At 43.2% G+C, this 17,441-nt stretch overlaps 1 protein-coding gene across 17 annotated transcripts; it reads left to right on the forward strand.

The window, feature by feature from the left end:
* The first annotated feature begins 947 nt into the window (after positions 1–947).
* On the forward strand, positions 948–10,138 carry LOC125517495 (nicotinate N-methyltransferase 1-like). 17 transcript variants are annotated; one of them, XR_015609401.1, is made up of 11 exons: positions 949–1,627; positions 1,740–1,837; positions 3,076–3,120; positions 6,941–7,297; positions 7,719–7,779; positions 7,950–8,050; positions 8,139–8,324; positions 8,466–8,634; positions 9,292–9,385; positions 9,665–9,734; positions 9,851–10,138. XR_015609401.1 is itself a non-coding variant. In XM_087531192.1 (4 exons), the coding sequence occupies exons 1-2, from the start codon at positions 1,411–1,413 to the stop codon at positions 1,835–1,837; spliced, it is 315 nt and encodes a 104-aa protein (XP_087387318.1). In that variant the 5' UTR covers positions 948–1,410; the 3' UTR covers positions 3,076–3,120; positions 4,120–4,487. The 17 variants fall into 17 exon arrangements, 1 of the variants encoding a protein (XP_087387318.1); XR_015609407.1 differs by lacking the exon at positions 6,941–7,297 and having other exon boundaries at positions 948–1,627; XR_007287629.1 differs by having other exon boundaries at positions 951–1,627; positions 1,740–3,120; positions 9,595–9,734.
* Positions 10,139–17,441: the final 7,303 nt, after the last annotated feature.

Raw genomic sequence — 17,441 nt, forward strand, 5'->3', positions numbered from 1 at the left:
GATAATGCATGTTAAATTTCACACGTAGAGACAATATAACACAGACACAATTGCTTAATAATTGAAGTCCACTTCACTTGCAATGTAAATTGATAACAAAAAGATAATGATGCAAAATTAACCATATCTTGCTGTAGATAAGAATTAACATGTTGTATGATGTGACGATATTTTGATGGGTCTATGTCTTTTTCCCTGCCTTCTTTTATCTGGCCAGATACGCACATGCTAATAATATGTACCTTTTCACCCACCTTGTCTCGTAGATGGTCATGGTAGTGAGAAAACAGGCAATATATGTAAGCATTTTATCACCTGTAATTCTATGTTTAGAATATATTCATGTTATGTGATATTATATTGTTTATATTATTAATGAGCCAAGTTTGTTAAATATAAAAGGCAATATGACAAAGTAAGAGTCGATAATAACATTGAAAAAAAAAAACCTTGCGCGCTAACATTTAAATTGGCATCTTTTTTGTTTTTTATGAGATATCATCGATTCATTATGTTGTAAAACACTCGATGACTATTCGGCCCCTTTCAGCGAAGTCGGTTCAAAAATGGGTTCTTTTTGAACATCTCCAAAAACAATATCTATCTCTCCTATATTTTGAAAAAATGCACCTTTTGTATTATCATGTATAACATACATACAAAGAACGATTAGCTATATGCACATCTTCTCGTGTTGTTTCAGTCCGGTCTGTCATCGTTACATCAGTGCGGATGTCAGAACTCATTTTGTACTGCATCATATAACAAAAATGAAAGATTTAAAATAGATATATGATAGTTTATACTACAATCATATAAACATAAATAATGTATACTATATGATAAAAATAAAAGAACTAACACAGCTGTTTCCATAATTTGTAAAAAAGAAAAACGGTTTTTTTTCCTTTTCACCTAACCTTTTTTTTGAAAGGTATCACCACAGCCAGTCTGCTTCTCTCCCTCTACTCATCTCCCCGCCGCGTCGCCCCCGGCCTCCGCCCTCACCCCCACAGCCACCACAAATCAACGACCTCGCCTCCCATGCGCCCCTTCTCATTCCCTCCCCCAGTTCATCGGAGAGGAAAATTGGCAGGTCGAGCGACCAGATCCGCCCACATCTGGCCCCGTTGCAAGTGGTGACGACCGCGGTGTTGGCGGGTGGCGCCAACACGCCGCTCTCGGCCATGGAGCTGCTCCCGCCGGGCCACCCGAACCCGTCCGTCGCCTGCTCGCCTCCCGCAGCGTCTTCTCCGAACACACAACCGACGGCGGTACGTGCTTGTGCTGGCGTGGCCGCGGCTCCACGAGGCCGTGCTCGACCCCGCCGGTGTCGAGCCCTTCGCGCGCGCCCACGCCGGCCTCCCCGCCTACGCCTACTACGGCCAGGACCGGGAGGCGAACGAGGTGATGCCCCGGGCCGTGACCGGCGTGTCGGAGCCATTCATGGAGGTGCTGCTGGACGGGTACTGCCCTGGTGGAGGGTTTGAGGGCGTGGCCATGCTCGTCGACGTCGGTGGCAGCTCCGGCGCCTTCCTCGCGATGATCATGAGCAGGGTGCCCACCATCCGCCAGGGACTCAACTTCGACCTGCCAGACGTCGTCGCCACCGCGCCTCCCATCTCTGGTGAGACCATCGATCCCCCAATCCGCTGGCCTTCCTGCCCGTTGTTGTTGCCATTGTCCTCTCCCCTGCTGTCTTCTCCTCATGACAGAGCTTTACCCGTCTGAATTTTTAGTGAAGAAGGTGCAGGCATGTAGCAACGGGAGCACGGGACGGCTTGATCTAAATGGCAAGCTGAAGTGCAGCATTCGTGTACTGACAGTAATACTCTAGGTACTAAAGTGCAGTGGTCATGTGATGTTAGTAATCTTGTACATACTATACGGTGGGTACTTAACTGCAGCCGTCGTCACCGACAGTAATCTAGTAAGTTGAAGCAGTGATTGAAAGTTGAAGCAGACTAACTAACAAACAAATCGGCAGAACATAGCACCACAATTGACCATGACAATGCCATGAGACCAATCGTTACCACCACCACACACAGAAAATCTAAAGAAACAGATGTTGTTTTTGGTATCAACATATGCAGGAGACGAGTTTGATAATGAGGTTTCAGAGCATACTTGGGGTAAACTATGCATAATGCACTCTTGCTGATACTGGCTTTAAGAGTTCACATGCTAATACTGAAGATAGTGTGCCATCCCTGTCCCTACCTAACATGGTAAAAATGAAAGGATAGGCACAATTTTTGCTATATTTTTTGTTAGTTGGTTTTGTAGCACACTTATGGTAAATGCATATGCATTCCTTAGCATCTTTGCTTCAGAATGTTTAACCTGTTCAGAGTTCACGGTGTCAACATCAACAGTAGATGAGTTACAAAAAAAGATGAGTTTGATAATGAGTTTTTTTAGGACCGATAATGTGGTTCACATGCTAATTTTGAAGATATTGTGTATACTGCAGTTTTATCATAGCTTCTCACCTGTGTTTTGTTACTCAAGAAACCACAATGAAGAAATCTAAGTCGTACATGGTATTTCTCTGTAAAATTGAACTGCTGCTGCATGAGCCAGAAGCTAATTATGAGCTGAAATCTACCATTTGTGTTGAGGCTTGAGACACACTCATATTGTTAATTGCTTGCCCTAAAAACTGTTTGTCTACTGATTGCCCTCAAAACTTTTTGTCTACTGCTTGCCTACTTAATTTTTTGTACATATGTACATGTGTGTGGTGAACTGGTGGATTCATGCCATGATTTTGCATTGTGCTTACAAGTCCTTAGAATCATCTAATGCCAAATAATCTGCTGGGCAGACACAATTGATTTATGTGAAATAGTAGATGAGTATAAAATTAATTTAGCTAGAGTGTTGGCATGATCTCATTGTGTTCCATGAATTTTGTTGTTCCATATCTAATAATTATTACACATTTATAGATAAGAAAAATATACACAGATGTTCATACCTAGATCCACTTGCTTTAGTTCTTGACTATCCTTGATGCTCATTCACTTGTTGATGTTCCTTGGTTATCTGTGATGGACGAGGGGGGAGAAGGGATGGCAGAGGAGGTTCACAATATATAGGACGACAAATTACATGGTATGTTCCTGTATGCGGCCCATCTCTTTCCTTTTTCCCTTATACATTCTTGTAGCAAAGTTATGAACATAATCTGTTGACTATTTTACCCCAACGTGAAAAAAATGAAGATACGAACATGATAGGCTATCAAATTTTGATTAATGCTTAACTCCAGAAGCACACCTGCCAATAAAGTACAGTAGTAAAGATCTAAAAAATCAGAACTTGCTAAATATTTTATTTAGTGTATTATTTGCAATTAGATATTTTATTATCGTTTATACACCAAGATTAGTTAACGCTCAAGGATTATTTATATTGCCTTTAAAGTAAGCTGATAGCAAAACATACCGCTTGCTATTTAAGAAAACTGATAGAAAACTGAAAGAGTAAACAAATTTATATTTGTCCCACTTAGTTGGTTATGATTTATGAATATTTACTGAAATTAGGTATTCACAGGAACAAAGAAAGACACTAATTTAGGTGTTATCTGAGAAAAAATCCATACCAAATTACCCGATTAGCATTTAGAAATTGTAAACTGACATGAAAACAATACAAATTTAGATGGTATTTTGATTCAAAATATCAGTTTGTGCTCCCAACATTATTTACTCTTACCCTCGCTCATGCTCCATATCCCCTGATGGCCTGATCCACAACCATTCTCTAAGCCTCTTGTGTGTACATGGGTAAGAAGGTCACATTTATACCATGATGCACCAGTTTGGTCACGATCTGCAATAGAACAAAGCCAAAGACGATAATGAAAATAACATCTTGTAAACAAATTATATGGACCGAGAAGTCCATTGGTAGTACTACTCTAGACAGGAACCAACATTTTTTAAGCTCATATACCATCAATCAGAAAGAATAGAACAAAGACATATAGGTAGATGCAAGGGGTAGCTATATTTACCGAAGACCAACTTGGGAGAAAACCTGACTTGCCCACCAGCTGCCGTTGCCGCCTCCAATAGCTATACTCACAAACAAAAGACATGTACGTAGATGCAAGGAAGATGAGGAGGAAGGATGAAATGTAGGTCAGATGGGAAGTACCTGTACAGATCAAAGCACCGCCGCCGTCTCTTGCTGGTTCTCCCGAGCCGTGGCCGGTCCAAAATTCTAGCCGCCGCGGCCGCCTCCAATTTGTTCGTAAGGGAGAGGGTTCGAGGCCGATGCCATGGTCGCCGTCTTGGGTGTTGGTGGCTGCTACACCACCGTTCGTGGCTTTTGTGCTCGCGAGGTTGAAGGCATGCATGCTTCATTTTGGATATGGAATCATTGATGATTGATTTTGTATATGGACTGATTGATGCTCGCCGTCTTTAATTATTTTTAATTGATAATTGAATAGATTGATCCTTGCCACGGTATGAATAGATATCTTAGGAAAGTTGTAATTGTGAAAGGAAAGAGTGGATAGTGATCGATTGTGGTACGTGAGGGACCCATGATCTCTACAGATAATATTCCATAACAAATTAAGTAGATACATAATGCTTTCATAATGAGATTTTTTTTCTATGGTGTATGATGCGTCTTTAAAATATTTTATTTGTTTCCTTAAAATCTATTATTTGTTTCCTAAAGAAATTTGCAATAATGGGAGGTATCGGTTGATTTGGGTAAGTTAGTAAAGTTAGATCCGTGATTGCGTGTACGTTTGGAAAGTGCTGATTTGCAAGAAAAGAGCTGAGGGGTAAATAAACCGGTGAATAAGAAACCAGTGTTGATGGGGAGGTGGGAGGAGGGACGAAAAAAACCGGACGAAGGTGGGAGGGTAGATGAAATAAAACCAGCGAAAAATAACCGGCGGACTGTTCACCAACTGCTCCATTAGAAATAGAGATTAAAAAGCAAATTTTGAATTACCCTATAGCCACACTAGAAGATGTACACAGGACTATCAGTGACGTCCGATTATTCCCACTAAGTTATATCTAACAGTCTATATTACATCAAGGTTTCGTGACACAAACAGACGTCCCAGATTAAATATTCTACCGGCAGACTATCCTGCTTATATCCTGCCCCTCCCCTTGGGCGCAAATCACGCCCCATATTAGCATGCCCACCCCACGCTCCTCCCCTTTCGATTGCCGCTAGCGCCGCTCCCTGTTGGGGAACGTAGTATTTCACGTAAGATCTATCTAGGAGAAGCATAGCAACGAGCGGGTAGAGTGTGTCCACGTACCCTCGTAGACCGAAAGCGGACGCGTTAAGTAACGCGGTTGATGTAGTCGAACGTCTTCGCGATCTAACCGATCAAGTACCGAACGCACGTCACCTCCGCGATCTGCACACGTTCAGCTCTGTGACGTCCCTCGAACTCTAGATCCAGCTGAGGCCGAGGGAGAGTTCCGCCAGCACGACGGCGTGGTGACGGTGATGATGAAGTTACCAGCGCAGGGCTTCGCCTAAACACTACGACGATATGACCGAGGTGGAAAACTGTGGAGGGGGGCACCGCACACGGCTAAAGATCAACTTGTGTGTCTATGGGGTGCCCCCCTCCCCCGTATATAAAGGAGGGGAGGAGGTGGCCGACCAACAAGGGGCGCGCCAGGAAGAGGGGAGTCCTACTAGGACTCCAGTCCTAGTAGGATTCAGCCCCACCCTTTCTTCCTTCTACCGGAGGGGGAAAAGGGGAAGGAGAGGGAGTAGGAGAAGGAAAGGGGGGTGGCCCCCCTTCCCGAGTCCAATTCGGCCTCCTCCCTTGTGGGGGGCGCACCAGCCCCTTGTGGGCTGGTTAGCCTCCCTCCTATGGCCCATAAGGCCCATATCTTTCCCCTGGGGTTCCAGTAACCTTCCGGTACTCCGGAAAAATGTCCGAATCACTTGGAACCATTCCGATGTCCGAATGCAACCTTCCAATATATGAATCTTTACCTCTCGACCATTTCGAGACTCCTCGTCATGTCCGTGATCTCATCTGAGACTCCGAACAAACTTCGGTTATCAAATCACATAACTCATAATACAAATCGTCATCGAATGTTAAGCGTGCGGACCCTATAGGTTCGAGAACTATGTAGACATGACCGAAACACATCTCCGGTCAATAACAAATAGCGGAATCTGGATGCTCATATTGGCTCCTACATATTCTACGAAGATCTTTATCGGTCAAACCGCACAATAACATACGTTGTTCCCTTTGTCATCGGTATGTTACTTACCCGAGATTCGATCGTCGGTATCATCATACCTAGTTCAATCTCGTTAGCGGCAAGTCTCTTTACTCGTTCCGTAATGCATCATCCCGTAACTAACACATTAGTCACATTGCTTGCAAGGCTTATAGTGATGTGCATTACCGAGAGGGCCCAGAGATACCTATCCGATACACGGAGTGACAAATCCTAATCTTGATCTATGCCAAACCAACAAACATCTTTGAAGACACCTGTAGAGCATCTTTATAATCACCCAGTTACGTTGTGACGTTTGATAGCACACAAGGTGTTCCTCCGGTATTCGGGAGTTGCATAATCTCATAGTCAGAGGAACATGTATAAGTCATGATGAAAGCAATAGCAATAAAACTAAACGATCATTATGCTAAGCTAACGAATGGGTCTTGTCTATCACATCATTCTCCTAATGATGTGATCTCGTTCATCAAATGAAAACACATGTCTATGGTTAGGAATCTTAACCATCTTTGATTAACGAGCTAGTCAATTAGAGGCATACTAGGGACACTCTGTTTTATCTATGTATTCACGCATATACTAAGTTTCCGGTTAATACAATTCTAGTATGAATAATAAATATTTATCATGATATAAGGAAATATAAATAACAACTTTATTATTGCCTCTAGGGCATATTTCCTTCACTCCCCTCCCCTTCCGGCCGCCGCCACGCGCTCCTCCACGCCAGACCGCCGCCCCATGTTCCTCCGCACCAGGCCGCCGCCGTCGTAGTTCTCCAGGATCCAAGACAAAGCTCGTGATGAAGGGCTTGGAGCTGGCCGGGCGAAGGTGCTGGAGGTCGGCTCCTTCTCCACAGCCGCGCCCCGGGACGGGAGCCTCCGCATGCTCCTGCTCTGGCGACGACGCAGCCGTTCTTCCACTGGACCACTCTATCCCCCGCTACATGTGTGCCGCCTCGGATCTCCATCTCGATCTGTGATGTGCGTGCCGGTGCTGTGAAGTAGGATCCGGTGCTTCCCAAATCGGTGGGTCTTCTCTCCCCTCCCTTCTTTCTCCAATCTCCACCCCCAACCCGTTGGTAATTCTAGACGATGATGCATACTTAATGTAAATCCAATGTTGTTTGTTCAGATAGTAATGCACAAAGTTCGGCGTATGCTGTTCTCGGTTCAGTGCTAGCAGATCCTGTAATGTCTCAATTTCATTTATCCTATCATCATTTGGGTCTAGCAAATTTATGTTCATGCCTACATCTATAGTAGCCCCCTTCAGAGTTGTAACTTATAATGTAGACTGTTAGTGCTTATATGCTTAGTAATTATGCATGTCATGCTAATATTCATGCAGTATGTAGGACACGATTGGAGACTCTGGAATTTGCATTCATTCAACGATTATTATATTTAGAACAGTACATGTTGTGATTGATGATGGTGGAAATTGCAGGGATTCTATTTACTTATTTTTGTGAGGAGGAATTATCTCCAAGGTTGCCAAACCTGCTGAGGTATTAAATATTGTAGATTATTGAAAAAACAATGGATTTAACTAAGTGTTCTTGTTTAGGATGAGCAGGAAACAAGCATATAAGCACTATAGATTATCCTATACATTTCCTTTATTAACAGAAATGGCAATTCTATAATCTGTTAGGCATTACATCTCTGTTTTGTGCAGGAAACTTCAGAAGTTAGGCTGTTCTTTGTAAATGACTTCTCAAGACTGGTTTGACTTCTGTTCCGGTGGTCACAAAATACTCATGGGATTTCATTTGAATGGTTATTCCTGAGATTATGCTGAACTAAATATGAGCAGTTCAGTGTGGTGTTTGGTTTGAATGGCGAATTTGGTGCGGTGTTTCTGCAGGAGTTTCTAATCTAAAGCAAGGGTGAGCAAAAAGGAAGGAGGCGCCGACACGGGCAACAGTGGCGGGGCTGGCCGCTGGCGGACGCAATAATTAATCATTGTTCCTCAGAGCCACCATCACTATGTTGCTGCACAATCTCAACCAGGAGAAGTCTTCTTATGTGGCGCATATTAACACTTACCAAGGTGAAGACCCATTGTTGATGAAGTACTTGCTAATTTACCCATCCAGCAACCAGCTATTTGACATGGCTTTCTAGCTAGCTACAGGGTGCATGCTCATTTACACTTGCGAGCCGTAGCTGATGTTAATTTATTGATCCATAGGTTGATCAATGTAGCTGTATGTGGAACCATTGGTGAGAGAGCAATAAATAAGAAAAGAGTTTGTAACCCATGGGAGAGGAATCAAAATCACATGATGTGTCTCAACTCTGCAAAGGCCACTGGATGTATTGTTGTCAACATTGGCACGCAGGATTTAGTGGAAGGAAGGGTATGTCTTTCCCCACTTGTTATCCTTTCTTATAGGCCACGATGTAGTGTGATTGGTATACAAATGTTGCAAAGCTCTGAACTACCCTTTTCGCAGTAACTTAAATCATGATGTCTCCCTTTAATTATGTCATATCCGGTATCGTGATATTAAATATTGTGTGATGAATTGGCAGGTAAATTTAGGTACCAAATACTCTTATCAGTCAATATTGTTTAAGGCCCAAATTTTTGATTGAACTTTTGGTCAGTTTCAAAAATTTGTTCACAATATTCAGGTCCAAATATATGTAACAACCTATTTGAGCAAGTTGGAAACACATTCGGATCAGGATTAGTACATCATGCATCTGCTATCTTATTTTGCCTTTGTAATCGTAATAGATGTCTCTAGCTTCAGTATGCTGTTAATTAGTGCACTTCCACTTCCTTCAAAATGAATTTTTTTTGTGTCCTAATGCCTTAGATTTGGTGGAAAGGAGAGAGAGAGGCTGAAAAGGAAAAAACTTATGGAATTGAGCGCCAAAGAGGGGGGCACCCATAGTTAAAATGTTGTGGTCTTAGTAACACCAAGAATCTGTCATAGTAATTGGCTTTCGCTATTCACTTGCTGATTAGCCCATAGTTCAGCATCAGCTCACACTTTTTTGTGCTCCAGTTTTCGGCCATCAGATTTCCCTGAGAATCAAGGGAAAGGAAGAGGAAAGGAAAATGTTGATAGATGCTCCGTTATAAGTGTTTACGTCGTGCAGGTTGGTTCAGTCTATCTGATCTGGGTACACAACAGCTTATTTGTAAGAAAACTCAAGAACACACTTCTGTGATTTGTCGTGTAATATGTTGATAGATCTGTGGTTAGGGAGCACACTTGGATTACATGGTTTCCACTTTAGCCCGCTTGCTTATCTGTTAATGTTCATCTTTTTTAGCTATCATCCAGAAACTTTAATCTATTGTGCAGAATACATTTCTTCAGAGAAACCGTTGGTGTGTGCAGAATATATTTCTTCAGAAAATGTGTTATTGTGCAGAAACTACAATGAAGTTGTCGGGGAGAAGATCCAGTCAACTCAGCTACATCGGGTTGGGTCAAAGTGACTCGTACGTTTTCCTGATCTGATCCTATCTCGATGTATTTCTGTTAATAAGCACATTTTGATACTTTGGAGGCATGTCGTATAATTATCGATAACATGGTGGGTTTTGTACATATTCAGATCCTTCAAACGGTCTATTGTGCATCGAAAGTCACGTTCATCTCCGGCAAATTCCACCGTAGCCTCGGTCATACATGTGCTTCGATCTATTTTCGTATTCTTTTCGTGGGTGTTTGACAAATGGTTCACAAACTAAGCTCATGTTAAACATGCACAACTATTTAAGATAGTTTCACCTCTCTTATGTACTTGCAGATTGACATCCATTGCCAATTTGTATTGTTTCTAAACTGAAAAAATGATGTCCTCTTGTTCACTGATTATCTATGAACTGAAATGATGCCCTCATGTACTTCATTGGTCTTTCATATGCTGGTTGTGCACACAGGCATTAGCTTGTCCTTTTCTACTTTATTTGTTCAGTTCACTGGAAATGAAAAAACCGCCTGAAATTTTAATGCACGTGCCACCTTCGATCTTCAGTACCTTAATATATCTTGTTAAGCTTACCTGTAAAGGTTATCATAAACCATAACTATCTAACATGTATTGCACTCTGACCAGATGTAGTAATTCGCAACAGCAGTGACATGGTTCAGTTCAGCATGGGGAGCAACTACGTCTACAATGTCCACTCCTATTGGTCTCTGACCTGTCAAACAAGAAGACATGGTGCAGCTAACTGCTGAAAAGCGTATGACTGTGGTCCTCTTGACAACGAAGACGAAGACGCTGCAGACCAAGCCTTTGCGTTCTCCAGTTTCATGCAGGAGTTCCGCAAGATGGCCAATGTTGTTAAGAACCAGGTCACTGGCAACTACTACATGGCTGACTTGACCAAACCCGCTCTTGCAAGACTTCAATTTACCGCAACCTGGTAAATTTACCGCAACCTGGTAAATGATGAGTATAATGAATGATGCGCTCAGCAGGCTGGTTGTGCGAGTAGGTTCAACATTTGTACCCCATGACTATGTCTCGAGAATTGATTGGGACATTCCCCTTTTCTTTACCGAAAAAGATTTTCGCCCCGCTTTATATATAAAGCACCAAACCACAAGCATCCAGTACAACGACACGCCACGCCACCGCAACACACGCACACACACCCAAAACAGGATACATAGGCGCTGAGTGCAGCAACACCACTCCTAGCACTACCGCCTCGAAGATATGAAGCTACATATGACGAACCATGTGCTCCAAGGCAGCGCCTTCAGGAAGGATACGACGCCGGAGCGCCGCCACCGCCCGATCCAAGGATCAGAGTTTCCCCCGAAGCCGCATGATGGGCAATAAGAACCGCGACGACGCCTTCAAGAAGGGAGCGATCTTTGCCTCCGCTGGTCTGTCCGAAGATAGAGCAGGTTTTCACCTTGGCCAACAATCACCGCCACCGAACGCCACACCCCGGCACCACGCCGCCCACACGACCATGATGACCGGGCAGCATCAAGGCACGGGCTTTGTCCAAGAGCACCGCGCAACCACCACCACCAGGGCCGCCGCCCCGGCATCCAAGGCCTAAACACCACCTCATCCAAGAACCGCCGCTACCCCAACCAAAAGAGACTGAGCGGCCCCTAGCATCTGGCCACCATCGACTCGTCCTGCTGCATCGTGCGCGAGACCAGCTCGGTCCTGTCACCAGGTGCGAGACGAGCTCGGTCCTGCAGCTGTGCGCGAGACGGACTCGGTCCTGCTGCCAGGCGCGAGAAGATATCGGTCCTGCAGCCCGGGCGCGAGACGAGCGATGGACCAAAGCTGGGGACGAGCCAACTCTCCGGCGAAGATTGCGCCCGGGCACCGAGAAGAGGGGTCGAAGGCCTACACAAGCCGCTCACCGACGGGCCGACGCCGAAGAGGTCCAGCCGCCGCCGTGAGACGAACCCGACCACCGCCAAGGGCCACCATCACGCCGTGGCAGCCCCATCCACGCCGAGCACAACCCGCGGCACCTGCCATCGCTGGATCGGCCGGGGGCCGGCAGGCCCGCCACCACTAGGGAGCGCCGCAGCAGGGGGCGGTCACCGAAGCCGGCCACCACCGGCAGCGAGCCGGAGTCCCGCCACCACAGAGGCCCAGGCCACCCGCGCCGCAGCAGGGGGCGGTCACCGAAGCCGGCCACCACCGGCAGCGAGCCGGAGTCCCGCCACCACAGAGGCCCAGGCCACCCGCGCCGCACAGAGGCTCAGATCTGAGCCGCCGCCGGGAGCAGAGAACGCCCCAGCCCGCACCAGCCACTCCACGCCGCCGCCTGCAGGCCGCGCCCCCGTCGCCAGCCACCGCCGCCGCGCCCTGAGCTCGCGCCGCGCCGCCGCCCAGCCCAGATGGCCCGCGCCATCCCGCGCCGTGCGGGGGGAGGAAGAGGCCCCGCCGCCGCCCGAGCTGGCCGGGCTTTGCCCGCCAGCACGCGGGGGCGGCGGCTAGGGTTCCCCCCCCCCCCCCCCCCCCCGCGGCGCTCGCGGGAGCGGCCAGGGAGGGGAGGGAGTCGCTCCCCCCTTTTCTTTAGAGATGAAGGGAACATTTGCACTCCCTCTATGCCATGCCTGCGAGCATGATTACTTATTGTACCATGTTCATTTTTGTTTATGTTTTTGAAACCTGTATATCATTTATGTGTGCGAACCGGTGATGTCTTTTTAAAAATACATTTTGTTGTGCATTGATTTCTTCATAGTCATGCCTTCGTCTATTTTTCAAAAATTTCATAATATCAATGTCAAATTTATATTCACATGACTTGTTTCGAAAAGGATTTAGTCTAGAAAATCGTGATATACTTTTTAGAAAAATTCCCTCCGACATTGTCAGTTTACTCATGATCGACAAATATGTTCACTAAATATTGCCTTGTGTTAGCACACTATTATATTTTTGTTCATTGTTTTCTAGAAGGAATGATGATTTTTTACAGTATAATACGTGCGTTGCACGTGCACATTTACTAGTTGCGTCAAAGAGTCCACGTTTCGCACAGGGTTTAGCTCACCTGGGCCGGCACATTTAGCGCTCGCACGGTCAAATATGTTCACTAAATATTGCCTTGTGTTAGCACACTATTATATTTTTGTTCATTGTTTTCTAGAAGGAATGATGATTTTTAAATATTGCCTTGTGTTAGCACACTATTATATTTTTGTTCATTGTTTTCTAGAAGGAATGATGATTTTTTACAGTATAATACGTGCGTTGCACGTGCACATTTACTAGATGCGTCAAAGAGTCTACGTTTTGCACAGTGTTTAGCTCACCTGGGCCGGCACTTTTAGCGCTCGCACGGTGGAAAACACGAAAAAAAGTAACCCTCGTGCTGGGATTCGATCACTTGACCTCGGAACAAAGAGCAAGCTGAGGTAGCCATTGCAACAGATTAGCTTTTGAGCCAAACCTCCAGCGCAACGCTAAAAGAACTAAACTACAGCGGTAAAAAGTTAAACATTGGCAAAAAAATCCCAAAAACAAACGTACAAGTGAGGATCGAACAAACGACCTCGTACAACTAAACCAGGTCACTAGAGACCCTCGAGCATTTCACGAAAATAGGAACATTTTTGGGGATTCTCAGGCATTTTTTAAAAAAGAAAAGAAATTGTAAACAATACCATTTTTTTGAAATTAAGACCAAATTCTAGAAAAACAAAAAAAATCAGGAAAACATGAATAAAAAATTGAAATGATTTTTTTTAGAAATTACGAACAATTTTTACAAAGCATGAATAATTTCAAAATTGCCCGAACTTTTTTTAATTTTGGAAAAAAATTGGAAATATGAAATGTTTTGAATTTGTGAAGAAATTTGGAAAGCTGGAACATTTTTGGTAATTCCTGAACATGTTTTGAATTTCTGAAAAAATGTTGAATATATTTTAAAAGTCTCCAAACATTATTCGAATTTGGGAACAAATTTTCATAAAATGAACATTTTTTTAATTTGTGAACAAAATTTGAAAAATGAACATTTTTAAAAATTTCCCAGCATTATTGGAATTTGGGAACAAATTTTCATAAAAATGAACATTTTTTTAATTTCTGAACAAAATTTGAAAGTATGAACATTTTTTAAAATTTTCCAACATTATTTGAATTTGTGAACAAATTTTCCAAACATGAACATTTTTAAAATTCACAAAAATTTACGAAATTTGAGAACAAAAAATGAAAATGCGAACATATTAAAAAATTTCTGAACAGTTATTGAAAAAGAAGAATAAATTTGAAAACCAGAATAAAAAAGGAAAGAAAAGGAGAAAGAGAAACAAGAAAAAAACGAAAATGAAAAATGAATAAAGAAAAGGAGAGAAAGTAAACAGAAAAGACTGGTTGAGGAACCTTCTAGAAGGTTCCCAAAACTGGAAAAACCGCCTGGAACCGTCCAGAAGGTTCCCAGTACCAGGAACCGTTGAACGCACGCTTTGGTTCTAAACGGCCCGGCCCGTGTTCGTCGATGGCTTCTATCGCGTCAAATAGGAAAACCCGGAGGTCTCCAGCAAAGAGCTCCTATGTGACGCTCTCTGCGTCAAGCAGTCGAGCGATCGCATAGGGGATCGGAAGACTGGGCCGGCCCATCTCTCTCGTGAACAGTAGCTCACACTGGAATAAAAACGTCAAATAGGAAAACCCGGAGGTCTCCAGCAAAGAGCTCCTATGTGACGCTCTCTGCGTCAAGCAGTCGAGCGATCGCATAGGGGATCGGGAGACTGGGCCGGCCCATCTCTCTCGCGAACAGTAGCTCACACTGGAATAAAAACGTCAAATAGGAAAACCCGGAGGTCTCCAGCAAAGAGCTCCTATGTGACGCTCTCTGCGTCAAGCAGTCGAGCGATCGCATAGGGGATCGGGAGACTGGGCCGGCCCATCTCTCTCGCGAACAGTAGCTCACACTGGAATAAAAACGTCAAATAGGAAAACCCGGAGGTCTCCAGTAAAGAGCTCCTATGTGACGCTCTCTGCGTCAAGCAGTCGAGCGATCGCATAGGGGATCGGGAGACTGGGCCGGCCCATCTCTCTCGCGAACAGTAGCTCACACTGGAATAAAAAAAGATGCGTTGTCACGAATCGAACACTAGACCTGCTGCTTTCGAGCAACGATTCAAACCAGTTGAGATAGCCAGCTTTCTTGATCACAGAACATTGCAAAACCTTAAGAGAACTCAAATGCCGATCCGAACATTTTTCAAAATTTCGAACACAAAACATTTTTTTCAAAAACAAAACGTGATTGTTTTATCAAACGCGAACATTATATTTTTTTCGCAAATATCGAGAAACCTCAAACATTTTTCGACACACAAACGAATTTTGGAGACGCGAACATTTTTTTTAGAACGGAAACATTTTTTAAACTACCCAAAAAACTGAACAGGAACAATTTTTCATATTTCAAACAAAATTTGGAAACACGAACAACTTTTGCAGACGAACATTTTCTGAAACTCCAGAACAAAGTTTGAAAAAATGAACATTTTTAAAAATTTGCAAACAATTTTGGAAGCGGAACAATTTTTGAAACTCCGAACAAAACTAGTAAATAAGAAAAAAAATTGAAATTTGCAAACAATTTTTGAAAAGGAACATTTTTTAAAACTCCCGAACAAATTTATGGAATTTACGAGCATTTTTCAATTTGTGAGCAAAATTTGAAAACATGAACATTTTATAAATTTGTGAACAAATTTGGAAAGCTGGAACACTTTTTGAAATTCCTAAACATTTTTTGAATGCACACAAATTTTTAGAACATGGACAATTTTGAAAAATAGGAACATTTATTGAAACTCACGAACAGAAATTGAAAAATGAACATTTTTCTTAAATTTGTGAACAAATTTTGCAAAGTTGTGAAATTAAAAAAAAACATAAAGCAAAGAAACAAAAACTAAAAAAAGAAAAGAAACAGAAAATGAAAAAAACGAACTAAAAAAAACGATAGAAAGCCGAAAAAACCCAGAAAAAATGATACAGGAAAAAACCCGGTTTAGGGAACCTTCTAGAAGGTTCCCAAAACCGGTTGGACGCACTATGTATGTGGGCCGGCCCACGTCGGTCGCTCGCGGCGCTCCCTCTGTGCGATCCCTCGACAATTCGCCGCAGAGAGGGGCGAATAGGATTTTCCCTCCAGCAAGTCTGGTTTCAGAGTCGCTGAAGGGCGAGCGAGTTGGGCCGGCCATGAGCGCGGGACGCCACAGCCTCTTTTTCCTTTTTTACGTGTTCTGATTTAATTTTTACTTTTATTTTAGTATTTTTGTTTATATTTCTAAAATTCTAAATATATATATTACACAGAATTCTCTTCAAAATATATTATAAAAATGATGAACAATTACTTAAAGAATGTTGAACAAGTATTTAAAAATGTCGAACAAGTATTTGAAAAATGTTGTCAAGTATTTGAAAAAATATTGATCATGTATATACAAAATATTGAACAAGTATTTGAAAATTATGGAACAAGTATTTGAAAAATTATTGATCATGTATATAAAAAATGTTTATTTGGAAAATGTTAAACAAGGATTTGAAAAATGTTGAACAAGTATTTGAGAAAAATGTTTATCATGTATATAAAAATGTTGAACAAGTATTTGAAAAATGTGAAACGAGTATTTGAAAAATTGTTTAACAAGTATATATACAATGTTGAACAATTATTTTCAAAATTTGGAAAAAGTATTTGAAAACATGTTGAATAAGTATTTGAAAAAATGTTTATCATGTATATAAAAATGTTGAACAAATATTGGAAAAATATTTGAAAAAACTGTTGATCATGTATATAAAAATGTTGAACAATTATCTTAAAAATGTTGATCATGGATATAAGATTGTAGAATGAAGGAAACAAAGAAAACCCCCACAAAACGAAAAAGAATCAAAATAAACCAAAGGAAAAGGAAAATGAAAAAAAATAAAGAACTAATGAAAAACCCCGGAGAAGAAAAAAAAAGAAAACGAAAAAATGACCTTATATACATGCAAACCTGTAGTTCCCGTCCGCCTTATTTCCTTTAAGTAGAACCCGTCCTAGTAGTAAAACATGACATAATAGGTGGCGCAGTGGCTAGCCTGTTTCATGCGCTCCAGTCGGTCCTGGGATCGCTTTTAGGCTTGCCTCGAAGCTCGCTCCAGCTCGACCCGATAGGATAATTAAGCAGCCGAGCTTTGAAAATAGGCCCGATTCCCATCCAAGCCGAGTTTCACCCAGTCCAACTCGGTGACTCGTTGAGGCCCAGCCCAATGCCGTCGGCCTCGCATCGCGTTAGGTCACAACAGAGAGAGCATGTACCACTTCAAAAAAAAGAAGAGAGAGCATGCACGCGACGCGGTTTCCTCACCCTTCTCCCTTTCTTTGCCCAGCGTCGCCACCGCTCTCCTCACTACAGCGGACGCGTCTTCCCTGGTTTCCCACCGAACGACAGGAGCAGGTAAGCGATCTCCTCTCTCCTTCCCATCCCTGGCCTAAGCTCCCTGCACTGGCACACACACGCGCACGAAGTTGATGGATGGAATGGATCATGGAATGGATGCTTGTGGTTATGGGCTGGATGGCGCAGCTACCTAGGAAACGCCATGGATGGATGCTTGTGCTTGTTGGCTGGAGAGGGCAGCTCTGCACGAATTTGATTGATAAATGGGTGAATTTGCTTGTGCT

This window comes from Triticum urartu, chromosome 6A (assembly GCF_056163025.1).
Source record: "Triticum urartu cultivar PI428250 chromosome 6A, HENAU_Tu73, whole genome shotgun sequence".
NCBI lineage: Eukaryota > Viridiplantae > Streptophyta > Magnoliopsida > Poales > Poaceae > Triticum > Triticum urartu.